At 39.8% G+C, this 18,911-nt stretch overlaps 2 protein-coding genes across 3 annotated transcripts in view; one reads left to right on the top strand and one right to left on the bottom strand.

Moving 5' to 3' along the window:
• Positions 1-18,911, bottom strand: part of LIPA (lipase A, lysosomal acid type) — a 122,589-nt gene that overhangs the window by 79,413 nt on the left and 24,265 nt on the right. The gene's annotated exons all lie outside the window — the stretch shown is intronic.
• Positions 1,640-18,862, top strand: LOC133094692 (interferon-induced protein with tetratricopeptide repeats 1-like). Its single transcript, XM_061195351.1, has 2 exons — positions 1,640-1,756; positions 16,843-18,862. Exons 1-2 carry the CDS (start codon positions 1,752-1,754, stop codon positions 18,278-18,280), a joined length of 1,443 nt encoding a protein of 480 aa, XP_061051334.1. The 5' UTR covers positions 1,640-1,751; the 3' UTR covers positions 18,281-18,862.

The following is an 18,911-nucleotide window of genomic DNA, read 5'->3' as shown; positions in this document are numbered from 1 at the left end:
ACAGGGCCATCCAAGGGCTCCCGAATGCTCTGCAGGCTTGTATCTGGGGATGGGGTGGATAAGAGGAATTCACTGCTAAATGCCTCAGGTCACTTTCCCTATATGATGGGCTCCCAGTCATGAGTGATGTGAATCATGTCTGCATGAATGAGTTGACAAGAAAAACCTAGCCCCGCCCAGTGCCTTGGTAGCCAGTCTGCCTAAGAAGTTGGGCAGTGATCTGTGCTTGGGTGTGTCCAGAGCCACAGACCTGCGGAAGTCTGAGGGAGGCTCTCTGGACTATGCTGGACTGAAGCCCACATCAAGGTGCCCTGTTCCCAGAGGCTGTAGGGACAGGGGCAAGTTAGGCTGTTCCTTCTCAGCTGTGCTAAAAACTTCCAAATGGGGAAGCCACCTGGGGAAACACCTCATACCTGCTAGCTGGCTAATGAGTGCCCTCCTCTGCCCCATCCACTGAGGAACTCTGTTGGCCCCTTTGCACACTCAGAATTCACTTAAAATTATAACACTGATATGCCAGTGATCATGGCAGTAACAGTTTCCTTGTGATCAGTAGTTGGAAGTGCACTCTGTCCAGGGCTCTACACGCATTATCTATTATCATCCTCCCAGTAGCCCTAGGAAGGGAATGCTATTCTTCTTTATTAGCTTCATTTTCTAGATGAGAAAAATGGGCCTCAGAGGGCAAATTACTTGGCCAAGAAGTCATATAGAAAGTTTGTCAGAGCAGGGTCATTACTAAGGTGCCAAACTCCAGGGCTGAGCTTCTTCTGGGTACAAAGGCCAAACGGGTGAAATGTATTAATGCTTTTAATTATGCTCACATTAGAGAGGAGGGGCAGGGACCGGGAGGTCTGGACCCTCGGGTCCCTATTTGGAGAGGGAGGATCAGTCCTTAGAGTGCCCAGAGTCACACCTGAGACGAAGGTAAAAGTGGATCTCCCTACAGCACAGTTTCCTATCATTTGGATGGAAGAAAAAAGGAAATTTATTCCAGGCTATTTTAGAAGTGAGGAAATGAGGCTGTGATGTGATTCAAGAAATACCCCAGAGCTGGTCAAAGAGAAAACCGAAGTCCAGGCTTTCTGTGGTTATTTTCCTTTCTTCTAGATGTCTGACTCACTGTTTGATACATTACATGATCTCCCACAAGTAAATGGGAAACTGCTTTTCAAAATACCTCCAGGGACTTCCCTGGCAGTCCAGTGGTTAATACTCTTCACTTCCATTGCAGGGGGCATGCGTCCAATCCCCCTGGTGGGGGAACTAAGATCCCGCATACCGTACTGCCAAAGCAAAACAAAACAAAACAAAATACCTCCAGGACTATGCTTCTCAAAACACATACAGGGACTTCTGCAACAGAATTTCCAGGGTGCTTGTTAAAATGCAGAGTCCGGAGCCCAATCCCACCCCTAGGTTGCATCTGAATCTCTGGGAGGAGGGCCTATAATGTGTATGGCATCGACAATGCCTTCTTTCAAACTCTCAAGCACAGTTGCATAATCTGTGTAGAATGGTACTCCCAGTGGAGAATTGAGCTCAGCTCTGCATGTTCAGTTTCAGTTTCTCCTCAGCAGGAATCTTGAGAGCATTGCCTCAGTTTTGCTTTCCTTTTCTATTCTATAAAAGCACAGACCTAACAGCTAGCATCCTGAGTGGAAACCTCCTCTGCATTTGCTTGCAACCCACAGCAGAAAATAATATCGGCCTGAACCCCAGCTCTTCCGAATTGCAGGGAAACAGCCATCATGAGGTAAATATTCCCTGGTTCTCTGATAGGAAGTTGAGAATCTCTCCCAAATCTTGTTCTTGAGTGCAACTTCCTGAATTATGCTGATTCAGTTTTTGCTAGTAGATTAAATATGTATTTCACTAATCATCTAATCTATCTTACCAATTCATGCACTTTTATTTCTGTGGCTCTTCCTGATTTACAGAGTCAGGCACTGAGGGATGTGCTCCCAGCAGAGCTGGCAGCTGGGAAGGGATGTTGAGAGAGCCTAGGAGGGCATGCTCAGATCCTTTCAGGCAAAATCTGGTCAATGAGAGCTGGGGCCTGTAGGAAAGTTGCTGCAGGTCCTGGTCCCCCTTTTGTTTCTTATATTTGAAAGGACAAAATCAGAGCTTTGTGTGTTTTGTTATGGTTGCTGTGGTTATTTTAAAAGCATGCTTACTTCTCGGCAAATGTGCTAAGGATTAGTTCAGCACTATGAAACTTCATAATGAAGGCGCTTTTGCCTTGAAATGTGCTCTGACAGGATTGGGGAATATGTCTACGTGAACCGTCTTCTTACCGACCTGCTAGACCTCCCGTGTGAACTATAAACAGGGAGTAAGTGTCACAGAGTCTCTCAAACCGCGTGGCAGATTCCCTGTACTACACCCGACCTGAGTGCTCTATTAGAACGCAAATTACTGGGCCCTGCATTCGGAAATCCTGATTGAACAGATCAGAAATAAGGCCTAGGAAAGAAATACGTATTTAAAGGGGACAGCAGGTACTTCATTCACACGCTAAATGCTTCCTGCATTGTACATGGATAAATGTGAGTGGAGGAAGCCCAAAGTGGGTAGGGAGTGGGAGGGGTGGGATGTTGACATAAAGCAAGGCTTGCCTCTTTAAGGGATGTTTTAGGGATGACAAACTGGTGATTGGAATGCACTGCCAAAAAGTGAAATCTTCCCAGAACCTTGCTGCTCAGTGTGGTTCAAATCTAACACCCCCTGGGAGGTTGCTACAAAGGCAGCACCCCAGACCTACTGAATCCAGATCAGCATTCTAACAAGATCCTCAGGTGATTTGGCCCTTGTGCACACTAGAGTATGAGAAGCACTGCTCTGGAGAGTTCCTTGGCTCACTTTTTGAAGTGATGGGCTCCTTGGGTTGTCCCTGTTCTGAACCACTAACTGGGCGTGAGGTCTGCCTGTTGCTTCACAGAGTCATACGCTCCACAGAAGCATAACCAGAATATCCGTGGTCAAGCTGCCTCAGAGATTTCCCTTGAAACTCCTACTTTTACCATTTAAACAGGGCCTCTTTCTGCAAATTTCAAGATTCTACTCTAGTCATGGCTTTGACAAGGTCCTGGAAGGAGATGTGGCAACTACCATGGGGTGTGTGGGCAGTGCCACCATCCAGGCAGGTCAGCAGAAAGGTGAAGGAGGAAAGACTGTAAAATGGGTTGATTCTGGATATTTCCTAAGGACTAGCAATGCTGGTTTTATCTGCTTTGGTCACGGCTGCAGCTTGAGGCCATGAGAAATCTCTTCCTGGGCCCAAAGGACTCTTACCTCTCCAATTCTTTCTATGAGATACCAAATCTCCAGGTAGGAAGGGAACTCAACTCTCCACATTTCACCTGAACTTAGACATTCTCTTTACTTCAGCCAGCATCCTACCTGCTTCCTTGTTCCCTTAAATTTCTGAATTTAATTATTATTCAGCAATTTATTAAATTTTATACACTATATGTGTATATATAGAGATAGAGTATATATGTATGTATATATACAGAGAGAGAGAGAGAGGGAGAGAGTATTTAAAGCAACTTTCAAAAACATATGAGATACCTTAAAAAACTAAAAATAGAACCACCATATGACCCAGCAATCCCACTACTGGGCATATACCCTGAGAAAACCATAATTCAAAAAGAGTCATGTACCACAATGTTCATTGCAGCATTATTTACAGTAGCCAGGACATGGAAGCCACCTAAGTGTCCATCGACAGATGAATGGATAAAGAAGATGTGGCACATATATACAATGGAATATTATGCAGCCATAAAAAGAAACGAAATTGAGTTATTTGTAGTGAGGTGGATGGACCTAGAGTCTGTCATACAGAGTGAAGTAAGTCAGAAAGAGAAAAACAAATACCGTATGCCAACACATATATACGGAATCTTAAAAAAAAAATGGTCATGAGGAACCTAGGGGCAAGACGGGAATAAAGACGCAGACCTACTAGAGAATGGACTTGAGGACACGGGGAGGGGGAAGGGTAAGCTGGGACAAAGTGAGAGAGTGGCATGGACATATATACACTACCAAGTGTAAAACAGATAGCTAGTGGGAAGCAGCCGCATAGCACAGGGAGATCAGCTGGGTGCTTTGTGACCACCTAAAGGGGTGGGATAGGGAGGGTGCGAGGGAGACGCAAGAGGGAGGAGACGTGGGGATATATGTATATGTATATCTGATTCACTTTGTTATAAAGAAGAAACTAACACACCACTGTAAAGCAATTATACTCCAATAAAGATGTTAAAAAATAAATAAATAAATAAAAAAGATTAAATGTTGAGCAAAAGACTGAAAAAAAAAAAAAAAAAGATTAGCAGATTACCTGTCCTCTGGGGAAGCCAGATGCTTGACAGCCTCCTGGCTTGGCTAGAGTTCTGTGCTTGGGAACTCCCTCATCTTCCTTAGGTAAAGGGCCTAATGTGAACATTTCTATATTACCCAAACTGAATCTTGATTCAAATAACTCTTGATATCAGCAGATCAAAAAAACATTAATTAGTATCAACCTGCAAATTCCCCCTCAGTGCTCCAGTGGGCAAAATTTTGAAAGGGCAACAGCTTCAGAAAATGCATAATTATGGGCCTATTATCAACCCTTCTCCCCTCCTTTGGTCCACAGACAGATAAGAGTGGACTATCACTGATAATTAAGAAAATAATAATAATAATGATAAAGTAGATATCACTTCCTGAATGCTTATCAAGTGCCAACCTGGCTTCCAAAGTATTACATAAATTATTACATTTACAAAAGAAACCTATGAGGCAGGTACTCCTATTATACTTATTTTGCAATAACAAATTTTAAATTAAGAAATGTTAAGGCTACACAGATAATAAGTGATAGAGCTGAGACATGAACCAGAGTCTCTATTCAATGATACCTTATTTAACCTTTAAACAAATGTTTCTTAAAGGGTACCAGTGGAGGTTCATGAGCTCATTTCAGATGGCATAGTAATTAGCTTTTATGTTTTAATGCTTTTGTGTTTATTTCAACATGTACTAGAAATATATATATATATATACACGCACACACATATATAATTTGTAGAATTTCTATTCAAGTCAGTAATATGATTTTTTTGTGAGAAAATACACGTAAGACAAAATTTATCATTTTAACTATTTTTAAGTATACAATTTTGTGGTATTTAATACAACGACAATGTTGTGCAACCATCACCACTATCTACTTCAAGAACATTTTTGTCACTCTGAGCAGCCATTCCCCACTCATCCTTCACTCCAGGCCTGGCAACCATTAATCTGCTTTTTGTCTCTATGGATTTGCCTATCATTGATATTTCATATAAATGGAAGCATACAACACATGGCCTTTTGTGACTGGCTTATTTCACTTATCACAATGTCTTCGAGGTTCATCCATTTTGAAGCATGTGTCAGAAAGTCCTTCCATTTTAAGGCTGAATAATATATCATTGTATGTATAGATCACATTTTGTTTATCCATTCGTCCATTGATGGACACTTGGGTTGCTTCCACCTTTTGACTATTGTGAATAATGCTGCTATGAATATAAGTATACAAATATCTACTCAAGTCTCTGCTTTCATTTATTTTAGGTATATACCCAAAAGTGGAATTGCTGAATAATACGGTAATTCTATGTTTAATTTTTTGAGGAATCACCACCATTTTGCTCAGCAGCTGCCCCATTTGACATTCTCACTAGAAGTGCACAAGGGTTCTAATTTCTCCACATCCTCGACAACACTTGTTATTTTCTGTGTTTTTGATAAGAGCCATCGCAATTGGTGTGAAGAGATATCTTATGGTTTTGATCTGCATTTCACTAATGATTGGTGATGTTGAACATCTTTTCATCTGCTTACTGGCCATTTGTATATTTTTTTTAGGGAAATATCTATTCAAGTCCTTTACCCATTTTTTTTTTTTTTTTGAAATTCATGTTCTTATTGATTGATTGATTGATTGATTGATTGCTGTGTTGGGTCTTCGTTTCTGTGCGAGGGCTTTCTCTAGTTGTGGCAAGCGGGGACCACTCTTCATCGCGTTGCGCGGGCCTCTCACTATCGCGGCCTCTCTTGTTGCGGAGCACAGGCTCCAGACGCGCAGGCTCAGTAATTGTGGCTTACGGGCCCAGCTGCTCCGTGGCATGTGGGATCTCCCCAGACCAGGGCTCGAACCCGTGTCCCCTGCATTGGCAGGCAGATTCTCAACCACTGCACCACCAGGGAAGCCCCTTTGCCCATTTTTTAATCAGTTCTTTTTTGTTGTTGTTGAGTTGTAGGAGTTGCTTATATAGTCTAGATATTAATCCCTTATCGGGTACATGATTTGCAAATATTTTCTCCCATTCTGTGGGTTGTCTTTTCATTCTATTGATAGTGCCCTTTGAGGCACAAAAGTTTTTAATTTTGATGAAGTTCAACTTATTTATTTTTACTTTTGTTACCTGTGCTTTTGGTGTCATATCCAAGAAATGGTTGCCAAATCCAATGTCATGGAGTTTTTACCCTGTTTCTTTCAAGATTTTTATAGTTTTAGGTCTTACATTTAGATCTTTGATACATTTTGATTTCATTTTTTGTATACGGTATAAGGTAGGGGTCCAACTTCATTCTTTTGTATATGGATATTCCTCTTTTCTGCATATATCCCAGACTGAGTGCTGGAGAAGCCAGCAACCTAGAAATGCCAGCAGGCATAGACAGAAAAGTCCCATGAAAAGCCTGCTATCTCCAGCCAAAGGACCAAGGAGGGGACAGCCTAGCAAGACAAAAAATTTAGGAACAATCATTCTACTCCAGCCAAATACCACAGGAAAAAATCAAATAAAAACTAAAGCCCCATTCCGAACTTTGCCAGCAAAGGCTGAGTGGGTAGCCTAGACTTCTACCCTCACCAGGCTATAGCTAGGCATCCCAACTCTCTCCCTCCCCCTACCCCCATGGATGATGCCAGAGAAGGGCAAGTGGAATGCAAAGACTTTCATCCCCACCAGGGTGGTAACAAGGGTCCCTCTCTCTGCAGTGAGGGAGTGAAGACCACAAAGGGAGTGTGGACATCAGCCTCCACCTAGTGGTAATGAGGTATCCTCCCACTCCCCACTGAGGTGGTATCAGAGAGGTCTAGTGGAGTTCAGGACTTTCACCACCATCCAGAGGTAATAAGGTCACTCTTCCCCACTCACCTCCCTTCCCAGCATCAGTAAAGGCCATATGGAGAAGAGTAACAAGGCACACCTACCCCTTCAAGCCAGGGTGGTATCAGCAGAGGCCTGGGGGATCCTGAACTCCCACCCCCATCCAGCAGTAATGAGGAGCCCAGGCTCCCCATAAAGTGTTAATGAAAGACAAGTGAGTAAACAGGATTCCACCTTGCTCTGGCAGTGAGGAATGAGGTGTCCTTCTCCTTTCCCTAGAACAACAGTATTAGAGGAGGCCTGCTAAAACAGATTTATATGTAACTCAGAGTCCTATAATACATAATAATACCCAAATGTCCAGGTTTCCATTAAAAATTGCTTATCATGCCAAGAACCAGGAAAATCTCAACTTGAATGAGAAAGAATAATCATCAGACAACAACACTGAAATGACACAAATATTAGCATTGTCTAACTAGGATTTTAAAGCTGCCATCATAAAAATGGTTCAATGGGCAATTACAAACACACTTGAAACAAATGAACATATAGAAAGTCTCAGCAAAGAAAAGGGGGTATAAAGAAGAACCAAATGGGAATTTTAGAACTGAAAAGTACAATAACCAAAATGAAAACTCAATGGGTGGGCTCAAAAACAGGATGGAGACGACAGAGGAAAGAATTCATGAACTTGAAGACAGAATGATAGAAATTATCCAATGTGATTCTAATTTCAAGTAGCTGACCAAAGTCCAAAGATGATAAACCCAAGAAATCCAAGACACGTCACAGTTAAAATTCTGAAGACTAAAGACAAAAAGAAAACCCATGAAAGTAGTAGAGAGAAATGACACCTCAGCTATAAGGAAGGGAAAAACATACACACAAGTCTAATGGCAGCTTATTTCTCATTAGAAACCATGGAGTCTAGAAGAAAGGGGCATAACATTTTTCAAGTGCTGAAAGAAAAGAATTTTCAACCTAGAATCCTATATCCAGCAAAAAATATCCTTCTGGAATAAATAGGAAACTAAGACATTCTCAAATGAAGGAAAGCTAAGAGAATTTGGCACCAACAGACCTACCCTTAAGGAATAGCTAAAGAAATTTTTCCAGTGAGCCAAAAAGGAAATAAAAGGTATACAGATCAGAAAGAAAAAATAAAACTGTCCCTATTTATATGTGCCATGATGATCTACATAGAAAATCCCAAGGTATCTATAAACCAATTCCTAGAACTAACAAGTGGGTTCATCGAGGTTGCAGAATACAAGATTTACATACAAAAGTCAATTGTATTTCTATATACTAGCAATGAACACGTGAAAATTAAGTTAAAAACACAATATAATTTTAAATTGCACAAAAAGAAACACATAAGTGTACTTAAGTGTAAATCTAACATAACATGCACAGGACTTGAATGCCTATAAACTATTAAAATGCTAATGAAAGAAATTAAAGAATATCTAAATAAACAGATACAGAATGTTCATGGATTAGAAGACTCAACATAGCAAAAATGTCAATTCTCCCCCAATTGATATAAAATTCCCATCAAAACTCCAGCAAGATTTTTTATAGATATAGAAAACATTAATCTAAAATTTATATGGAAAAGCAAAGGAACTAGAATAACAATTTTGAAAAAGAAAAATAGAGAGGAATCACCCTACCCAATTTTAAGATTGATTACACACAGTAAACAAGATCGTATGGTATTGGTGGAAGGATAAACACATAGATCAGTGGAACAGAATAAGGAACCCAGAAATAATCCCACACAAGCACAGCCAACTGATTTTTGACAAAGGTGCAAAAGCAATTCAATGGAGGATGAACAGTCTTCAACAAATGCTGCTGGTGCAACTGGATATCCATAGGCTGAAAAACGATAATCTTCATACATTATGCAAAAATTAACTCAAAATGGATCACAGATTTAAATGTAAAATTATAAAACTTGTAGAAGAAAACACAGGAGAAAATCTTCAGGACTTAGGACCTGGTGAAGAGTTCCTGGACATGATACCAAACACATGACCCATAAGAGAAAAAAAAATCAATAAATTATACTTCATCAAAAGTAAAAAATTTTGCTCTTCAAAAGACCTTATTAAAGGATAAAAAGACAAGCCACACACTGAGAGAAAATATTTGAAAACATCACAAAGGACTCATATCTAGAATCTATAAAGGGCTATTGAAACCCAACAATAAAAAAAAAACCTAATTAGAAAATAGGCAAAGGATATGAAGAGATATTTCATGAAGAGGATATGTAGATGGCAAATAAGCACATAAAAATATGTTCAACACCGCTAGCCATTAGGGAAATGCAAATTAAGACCACAAGGAGATACCACTACATGTCTATTAAAAGGGCTAACATTAAAAAAAAAAGTGAAAATACCAAATTCTGGTAAGAATGCAAAGAACTAGATCATTCATACATTACTAGTAGGAATGAAAAATGATACTATTCATCTGGAAAACAGTTTGGCGGTTTCTTAAAAACATAAGCATACACTTACCATATGACCTAGCAATTGCACTCCTCAACATTTATCCCAGAGAAATGAAAATTTATGTCCATGTAAAGGTCTGTATACAACTGTTCATAGCACTTTTATTTGTAATAAGCCAAAACCAGAAACAACTGAAATGTCCTACAATAGATGAATAGTTAACTGTGATACTCCCATACCATGGCAAGTGACCCCCCAGTAGAAAGGAATGAACTGTTGATAAAACTCAACAACTTGGATGTATGTCAAGGGCATTATGATGAGTGAAAAAGGCAATCTCCAAAGATTACATAATATATGACTCCATGTATATGACATTCGTGAAATGACAAAATTATAGAGATGAAAAACTTGTTAGTAGTTACCAGAGGCTAGAAATGTTTGGAAATGGAGGGAGGCAACAGTTTTGACTCTAAAGAAACAGCATGAGAGAGATGTTTGTGATGATGGAGTAGTTCTCTAACTTGATCAAGGTGATGGTTCCATGGATTTACTCATGTGATAAAATGACAGAACTGTATGCATATTGCACCACTGCCAATTTCCTAGTTTTGACATAGTTAGATAAGATATAATCTTTGGGAGAAACTGGGTGAAGGATACAATGGACCTATGTACTATCTTTGCAAATTTCTGTGAATCCATTATTATTTCCAAATAAATGGGTCAAATATTATTGCTTTTAGGTGGTCTTAATTTATTGCATAATCTGCAGACTAAGTTCCTAAGGTCAATAATGTTTCCTAAGGCTCTGCATTCCTTACTGGTCTCTATCCTAATTACAAAAATAGGAAACTTTTTTTTCTTTTTTTTTTTTTTAAAACGGCCTGAGTCCTGATTTTGCCACTCATGTAGCTGTGTGATCTCAGGAACCTGTGCTTTGACTTTATTTATTTTTTATACAGCAGGTTCTTATTAGTTACCTATTTTATACATATTAGTATATGTATGTCAATCCCAATCTCCCAATTCATCCCACCACCACCCCCACCCCCCACCCCCACTTTCCCCCCTTGGTGTCCATACGTTTGTTCTCTAGAGCTGTTTCTCTATTTCTGCCTTGCAAACCGGTTCATCTGTACCATTTTTCTAGATTCCACATATATGCGTTAATATATGATATTTGTTTTTCTCCTTCTGACTTACTTCACTTTGTATGACAATCTCTAGGTCCATTCACATCTCTACAAATGACCCAATTTCGTTCCTTTCTATGGCTGAGTAATATTCCATTGTATATATATACCACATCTTCTTTATCCATTCGTCTGTCGATAGGCATTTAGGTTGCTTCCATGACCTGGTTATTGTAAACAGTGCTGCAATGAACATGGGGGTGCATGTGCCTTTTTGAATTAGGGTTTCCTCTGGGTATATGCCCAGTAGTGGGATTGCTGGGTCATATGGTAATTCTATTTTTAGTTTTTAAAGGAACTTCCATACTGTTCTCCATAGTGGCTGTATCAATTTACATTCCCACCAACAGTGCAAGAGGGGTCCCTTTTCTCCACACCCTCTCCAGCATTTGTCATTTGTAGATTTTCTGATGATGCCCATTCTAACTGGTGTGAGGTGATACCTCATTGTAGTTTTGATTTGCATTTCTCTAATAATTAGAGATGTTGAGCAGCTTTTCATGTGCCTCTTGGCCATCTGTATGTCTTCTGTGGAGAAATGTCTATTTAGGTCTTCTGCCCATTTTTGGATTGGGTTGTTTACTTTTTGATATTGAGCTGCATGAGCTGTTTATATATTTTGGAGATTAATCCTTTGTCCGTTGATTCATTTGCAAATATTTTCTCCGATTCTGAGGGTGTTCTTTTTGTCCTGTTTGTAGTTTCCTCTGCTGTGCAAAAGCTTCTAAGTTTCATTAGGTCCCATTTGTTTATTTTTGTTTTTCTTTCCATTACTCTAGGAGGTGGATCAAAAAAGATCTTGCTGTGATTTATGTCAAAGAGAATTCTTCCTAAATTTTCCTCTAAGAGTATTATAGTGTCCAGTCTTACATTTAGGTTTTTAATCCATTTTGAGTTTATTTTTGTGTATAGTGTTAGGGAACGTTCTAATTTCATTCTTTTACATGTAGCTGTCCAGTTTTCCCAGCACCACTTATTGAAGAGACTGTCTTTCCGCCATTGTATATCTTTGCCCCCTTCGTCATAGACTAGTTGACCATAGGTGCGTGGGTTTATCTCTGGGCTTTCTATCCTGTTCCATTGATCTATATTTCTGTTTTTGTGCCAGTACCATATTATCTTGATTACTGTAGCTTTGTAGTATAGTCTGAAGTCAGGGAGTCTGATTCCTCCAGCTCCGTTTTTTTCCCTCAAGATTGCTTTGCCTATTTGGGGTCTTTTGTGTCTCCATACAAATTTTAAGATTTTTCTTCTAGTTCTGTAAAAAATGCCATTGGTAGTTTGATAGGGATTGCATTGAATCTGTACATTGCTTTGGGTACTATAGTCATTTTCACAATATTGATTCTTCCAATCCAAGAACATGGTATATCTCTCCATCTGTTGGTATTATCTTTAATTTCTTTCATCAGTGTCTCATAGTTTTCTGCATACAGGTCTTTTGTCTCCCTAGGTAGGTATATTCTTAGGTATTTTATTCTTTTTGTTGTAATGGTGAATGGGAGTGTTACCTTAATTTCTCTTTCTGATCTTTTGTTGTTAGTGTACAGGAATGCAAGAAATTTCTGTGCATTAATTTTGTATCCTGCAACGTTACCAAATTCATTGATTAGCTCTAGTAGTCTTCTGGTGGCATCTTTAGGATTCTCTATGTATAGTATCATGTCATCTGCAAACAGTGACAGTTTTACTTCTTCTTTTCCAATTTGTATTCCTTTTATTTCTTTTTCTTCTCTGATTGCCATGGCTAGGACTTCCAAAACTGTGTTGAATAATAGTGGTGAGAGAGAGTGGACATCCTTGTCTTGTTCCTGATCTTTGAGGAAATGCTTTCAGTTTTTCACCATTGAGAATGATGTTTGCTGTGGGTTTGTCATATATGGCCTTTATTATGTTGAGGTAGGTTCCCTCTATGCCCACTTTCTGGAGAGTTTTTATCATAAATGGGTGTTGAATTTTGTCAAAAGCTTTTTCTGCATCTATTGACATGATCATATGGTTTTTCTTCTTCAGTTTCTTAATATGGTGTATCACATTGATTGACTTGCGTATATTGAAGAATCCTTGCATCCGTGGGATAAATTCCACTTGATTACGGTGTATGATCCTTTTAATGTGCTGTTGGATTCTGTTTGCTAGTATTTTGTTGAGGATTTTTGCATCTATATTCATCAGTGATATTGGTCTGTAATTTTCTTTTTTTGTAGTATCTTTGTCTGGTTTTGGTATCAGGGTGATGGGGGCCTCATAGAATGAGTTTGGGAATGTTCCTTCCTCTGCAATTTTTTGGAAGAGTTTGAGAAGGATGGGTGTTAGCTCTTCTCTAAATGTTTGGTAGAATTCACCTGTGAAGCCATCTGGTCCTGGACTTTTTGTTTGTTGGAAGATTTTTAATCACAGTTTCAATTTCATTACTTGTGATTGGTCTGTTCATATTTTCTATTTCTTCCTGGTTCAGTCTTGGAAGGTCATACCTTTCTAAGAATTTGTCCATTTCTTCCAGGTTGTCCATTTTATTGGCATAGATTTGCTTGTAGTAGTCTCTTAGGATGCTTTTTATTTCTTCAGTGTCTGTTGTAACTTCTCCTTTTTCATTTCTAATTTTATAGATTTGAGTCCTCTCCCTCTTTTTCTTGATGAGTCTGGCTAATGGTTTATCAATTTTGTTTATCTTCTCAAAGAACCAGCTTTTAGTTTTATTGATCTTTGCTATTGTTTTCTTTGTTTCTATTTCATTTATTTCTGCTCTGATCTTTATGATTTCTTTCCTTCTACTAACTTTGGTTTTTGTTTGTTCTTCTTTCTCTAGTTCTTTTAGGTGTAAGGTTAGATTGTTTATTTGAGATGTTTGTTGTTTCTTGAGGTAGGATTGTATTGCTGTAAGCTTCCCTCTTAGAACTGCTTTCGCTGCATCCCATAGGTTTTGGATCGTCGTGTTCTCATTGTCACTTGTCTCTAGGTATTTTTTGATTTCCTCTTTGATTTCTTCAGTGATCTCTTGGTTATTTAGTAACATATTGTTTAGCCTCCATGTGTTTGTGTTTTTTATGTTTTTTTTCACTGTAATTGATTTCTAATCTCATAGCGTTGTGGTCAGAAAAATTGCTTGATATGATTTCAATTTCCTTAAATTTACTAAGGCTTGATTTGTGACCCAAGATGTGATCTATCCTGAAGAATGTTCCGTGTGCACTTGAGAAGAAAGTGTAATCTGCTGTTTTTGGCTGGAATGTCCTACAAATATCAATTAAATCTATCTGGTCTATTGTGTCATTTAAAGCTTGTGTTTCCTTATTAATTTTCTGTCTGGATGATCTGTCCATTGGTGTAAATGAGGTGTTAAAGTCCCCCATTATTATTGTGTTACTGTCGATTTCCTCTTTTATAGCTGTTAGCAGTTCCCTTATGTATTGAGGTGCTCCTATGTTGGGTGCATATATATTTCTAATAGTTATATCTTCCTCTTGGATTGATCCCTTGATCATTATGTAGTGTCCTTCCTTGTCTCTTGTAACATTCTTTATTTTAAAGTCTATTTAATCTGATATGAGTATTGCTACTCCAGCTTTCTTTTGATTTCCATTTGCATGGAATATCTTTTTCCATCCCCTCACTCTCAGTCTGTATGTGTTCCTAGGTCTGAAGTGGGTCTCTTGTAGACAGCACATATATGAGTCTTGTTTTTGTATCCATTCCGCAAGCCTGTGTCTTTTGGTTGGAGCATTTAATCTGTTCACATTTAAGGTAATTATCGATATATATGTTCCTATGACCATTTTCTTAATTGTTTTGGGTTTGTTTTTGTAGGTCCTTTTCTTCTCTTGTGTTTCCCACTTAGAGAAGTTCCTTTAGCATTTGTTGTAGAGCTGGTTTGGTGGTGCTGAATTCTCTTAGCTTTTGCTTGTCTGTAAAGCTTTTGATTTTTCTGTTGAATCTGAATGAGATCCTTGCCGGGTAGAGTAATCTTGCTTGTAGGTTCTTCCCTTTCATCACTTTAAATATATTGTGCCACTCCCTTCTGGCCTGTAGAGTTTCTGCTGAGAAATCAGCTGTTAACCTTATGGGAGTTCCCTTGTATGTTATTTGTCGTCTTTCCCTTGTTGCTTTCAATAATTTTTCTTTGTCTTTAATTTTTGTCAATTTGATTCCTATGTGTCTCGGAGTGTTTCTCCTTGGGTTTATCCTGCCTTGGACTCTCTGCACTTCCTGGACTTGGGTGGCTATTTCCTTTCCCATGTTAGGGAAGTTTTTGACTATAATCTCTTCAAATATTTTCTTGGGTCCTTTCTCTCTCTCTTCTCCTTCTGCAACCCCTATGATGTGAATGTTGGTGCATCTAATGTTGTCCCAGAGGTCTCTTAGGCTGTCTTCATTTCTTTTCATTCTTTTTTCTTTATTCTCTTCCATGGTAGTGAATTCCACCATTCTGGCTTCCAGGTCACTTATCCGTTCTTCTGCGTCAGTTATTCTGCTACTGATTCCTTCTAGTGTATATTTCATTTCAGTTATTGTATTGTTCATCTCTGTTTGTTTGTTCTTTAATTCTTCTAGGGGTTTGTTCTTTAATTCGTCTAGGTCTTTGTTAAACATTTCTTGCATCTTCTCGATCTTTGCCTCCATTCTTTTTCCAAGGTCCTGGATCACCTTCACTACCGTTATTCTGAATTCTTTTTCTGGAAGGTTGCCTATCTCCACTTCATTTAGTTGTTTTTCTGGGATTTTATCTTGTTCCTTCATCTGGTACATAGTCCTCTGCCTTTCATTTTGTCTATCTTTCTGTGAATGTGGTTTTCCTTCCTCAGGTTGCAGGATTGTAGTTCTTCTTGCTTCTGCTGTCTGCTCTCTGGTGGACGAGGCTATCTAAGAGGCTTGTGCAAGTTTCCTGATGGGAGGGACTGGTGGCGGGTAGAGCTGGGTGTTGCTCTGGTGGGCAGAGCTCAGTAAAACTTTAATCTACTCATCTGCTGATGGGTGGGGCTGAGTTCCCTCTCTGTTGGTTGTGTGGCCTGAGGCAACCCAGCACTGGAGCCAACAGGCTCTTTGGTGGGGCTAATGGCAGACTCTGGAGGGGCTCACGCCAAGGAGTACTTCCCAGAACTTCTGCTGCCAGTGTTCTTGTCCCCGCGGTAAGCCACAGCTGCCCCTGGGCTCTGCAGGAGACCCTCCAACACTAGCAGGTAGGTCTGGTTCAGTCTCCTATGGGGTCACTGCTCCTTCCCCCTGGGTCCTGATGCGCACACTACTTTGTGTGTGCCCTCCAAGAGTGGAGTCTCTGTTTCCCCCAGTCCTGTCAAAGTCCTGCAATCAAATCCCGCTAGCTTTCAAAGTTTAAATCTTTGGGAATTCCTCCTCCCTTGTCGGACCCGCAGGTTGGGAAGCCTGACGTGGGGCTCAGAATCTTCACTCCAGTGGGTGGACTTCTGTGGTATAATTGTTCTCCAGATTGTGAGTCACCCACCCAGCGGTTATGGGATTTTATTTTATTGTGATTGCGGCCCTCCTACCGTCTCACTGTGGCTTCTCCTTTGTCTTTGGATGTGGGGTATCTTTGAGTTCCAGTGTCTTCCTGTCGATGATTGTTCAGCAGTTAGTTGTGATTCCAGTGCTCTCGCAAGAGGGAGTGAGCGCACGTCCTTCTACTCTGCCATCTTGAACCAGTCTCCTAGGAAACTCTTACATAGCATGAAATATGTATGCTCTAAATGCTTTACGTAGATAAGCTTATTAATTCCCACCAAATCCAGTGTGATAAGTCTATTATTTTCCCCACTTTACAAAGGAGACTCTGAAGCACAGAGAGGTTGCACGGCTAGAAAGTGCTGGGGCCAGTGTATGAAGCCAAGCAAACTGCATTCAAAGGCCACATGGATCTTAGAAATACAGGAACTCAAAGGAAGATCAAAGCAGGCGTGCCCTTTTCAAGGCTAAGCTCTAAATATGCCTTGTTTTGCCTGGCTTATTTCTGTTGGCTGTTTGTCACCTAACAAAGAAAATCTGCTTTTGTTTTTATAGTAATAATGCTGATGAGGATCAGATCAAGGATAAGCTGCAACAGTTGAGATGTCACTTTACATGGGAGTTGGTCATTAACGACACTGAAATACCTGATTTAGAAAACAGGGTCTTGGAGCAGATTGAGTTCCTAGACACCAAATACAACGTGGGAATATACAACTTACTGGCCTACGTGAAACACCTGAGAGGCCAGAATGAGGAAGCCCTGAAGAGTTTGAAAGAAGCTGAAGACTTCACCCAGCAAGAACATGCCAACCAATCAGACGAGAGAAGCCTGGTTACCTGGGGCAACTATGCCTGGCTGCATTACCACATGGGCCGACATGCAGAAGCCCAGATTTACCTGGACAAGGTGAAGAACACTTGCAGGAAGCTTGCAAATTCCTCCAGCTATAGAATGGAGTGTCCTCATACGGACTGTGAGGAAGGATGGGCCTTGCTGAAATGTGGAGGAAAGAATTATGAGCGGGCCAAGGTCTGCTTTGAAAAGGCTCTGGAAGTGGACCCTGAAAACCCTGAATTCAGCACTGGGTATGCAATCACCGTCTATCGCCTGGAGGGCTTCCACAAAGCAGCACAGGGTACTGGGGCACTTTGTCTGAATGCCCTAAAACAGGCTGTCAGGCTAAATCCAAAAGATGCATATATTAAGGCTCTCCTTGCCCTGAAGCTTCAAGATGTAGGACAAGAATCTGAAGGAGAAAAATACATTAAAGAAGCACTGACCAATGCGTCCTCGAAGATCTATATCCTTCGATATGCTGCCAAGTTCTACCGAAGAAAAGGCTCTCTGGATGAAGCTCTTCAGTTCCTAAAACTGGCCTTGAAAGCAACACCCTCCTCTGTCTTCCTGCATCACCAGATGGGGCTTTGCTACAGGTCACAAGTGACCCAAATAAAGAGAGCTACAAACTGGCAACCTAAAGGACAGGATAAAGAAAACATCAACAGAATAATACAATCAGCCATAACTCATTTTGAATTTGCTGTGCAAAAAAAGCCCACATTTGAGGGGGCTTACATAGACCTGGCAGAAATGTACACAGAAGCAGGTGACCATAAAAAAGCTGAAGATGCTTATCAAAAGGTGTTATGCATGGAACCACTCGACACATCTATGCTGCAACAGGTACATTTCCAATACGGCCGATTTCTGGAATTTCAAAAAAAATCTGAAGTTGATGCAATCAGCCATTATTTAAAAGCAGTAAAAATAGAAAATGCATCATTAGGAAGGGATAAAAGTATCAATTCTTTGAAGAAATTGGCTTTAAGGAAACTTCAGAGAGATGCATCAGATATAGAAAGCTTGTACATCCTTGGGTTCATCCACAAAGTAAAAGGAAAAATGAATGAAGCCCTGGAGTATTACGAGCAGGCCCTGAGGCTGGTTCCTGTCTTGGAGAACTCTGTGCTTGTGACCTGTAGGCACTGAAATATGGACCACTCTTACATATCATTTGATTTTACGTCAACATATACTAATCATCTTTTCTGCTTGCTGCTTTCAGAAACATATTATGTAATTCACTACAATGATGTAATCTTTGAACAATTACTCAAACCTGATAAAACACTGGTTGCATTGAGAAAATAGTGAAACAGATTATACAGGTCTCTGTGTGTGTGAGAGAGAGAGGAAGAGAGAGAAGAACCACTTCTCTGTGAATGTTATACAGTAGAAAAAAAAAAGTTTGTTGAGTAGATTTGTAGCAAATAAAACACTGGACTTGACATGGAACCAACCTAAATGTCCATCGACAGATGAATGGATAAAGAAGATGTGGCACATACGTACAATGGAATATTACTCAGTTCATAAAAAGAAACGAAATTGAGTTATCTGTAGTGAGGTGGATGGACCTAGAGTCTGTCATACAGAGTGAAGTAAGTAAGAAAGAGAAAAACAAGTACTGTATTCTAACTATATATGGAATCTAAAAAAAAAAAAAAAAAATGATACTGATGAACCTAGTTGCAGGGCAGGAATAAAGATGTAGACATAGAGAATGGACTTGAGGACACGGGGTGGGAGGGGGAAGCTGGGGTAAAGTGAGAGTAGCATC

This window comes from Eubalaena glacialis, chromosome 1 (assembly GCF_028564815.1).
Source record: "Eubalaena glacialis isolate mEubGla1 chromosome 1, mEubGla1.1.hap2.+ XY, whole genome shotgun sequence".
NCBI classification, from domain to species: Eukaryota; Metazoa; Chordata; class Mammalia; order Artiodactyla; family Balaenidae; genus Eubalaena; species Eubalaena glacialis.
This window is presented reverse-complemented; position numbering and strand designations above follow the sequence as displayed.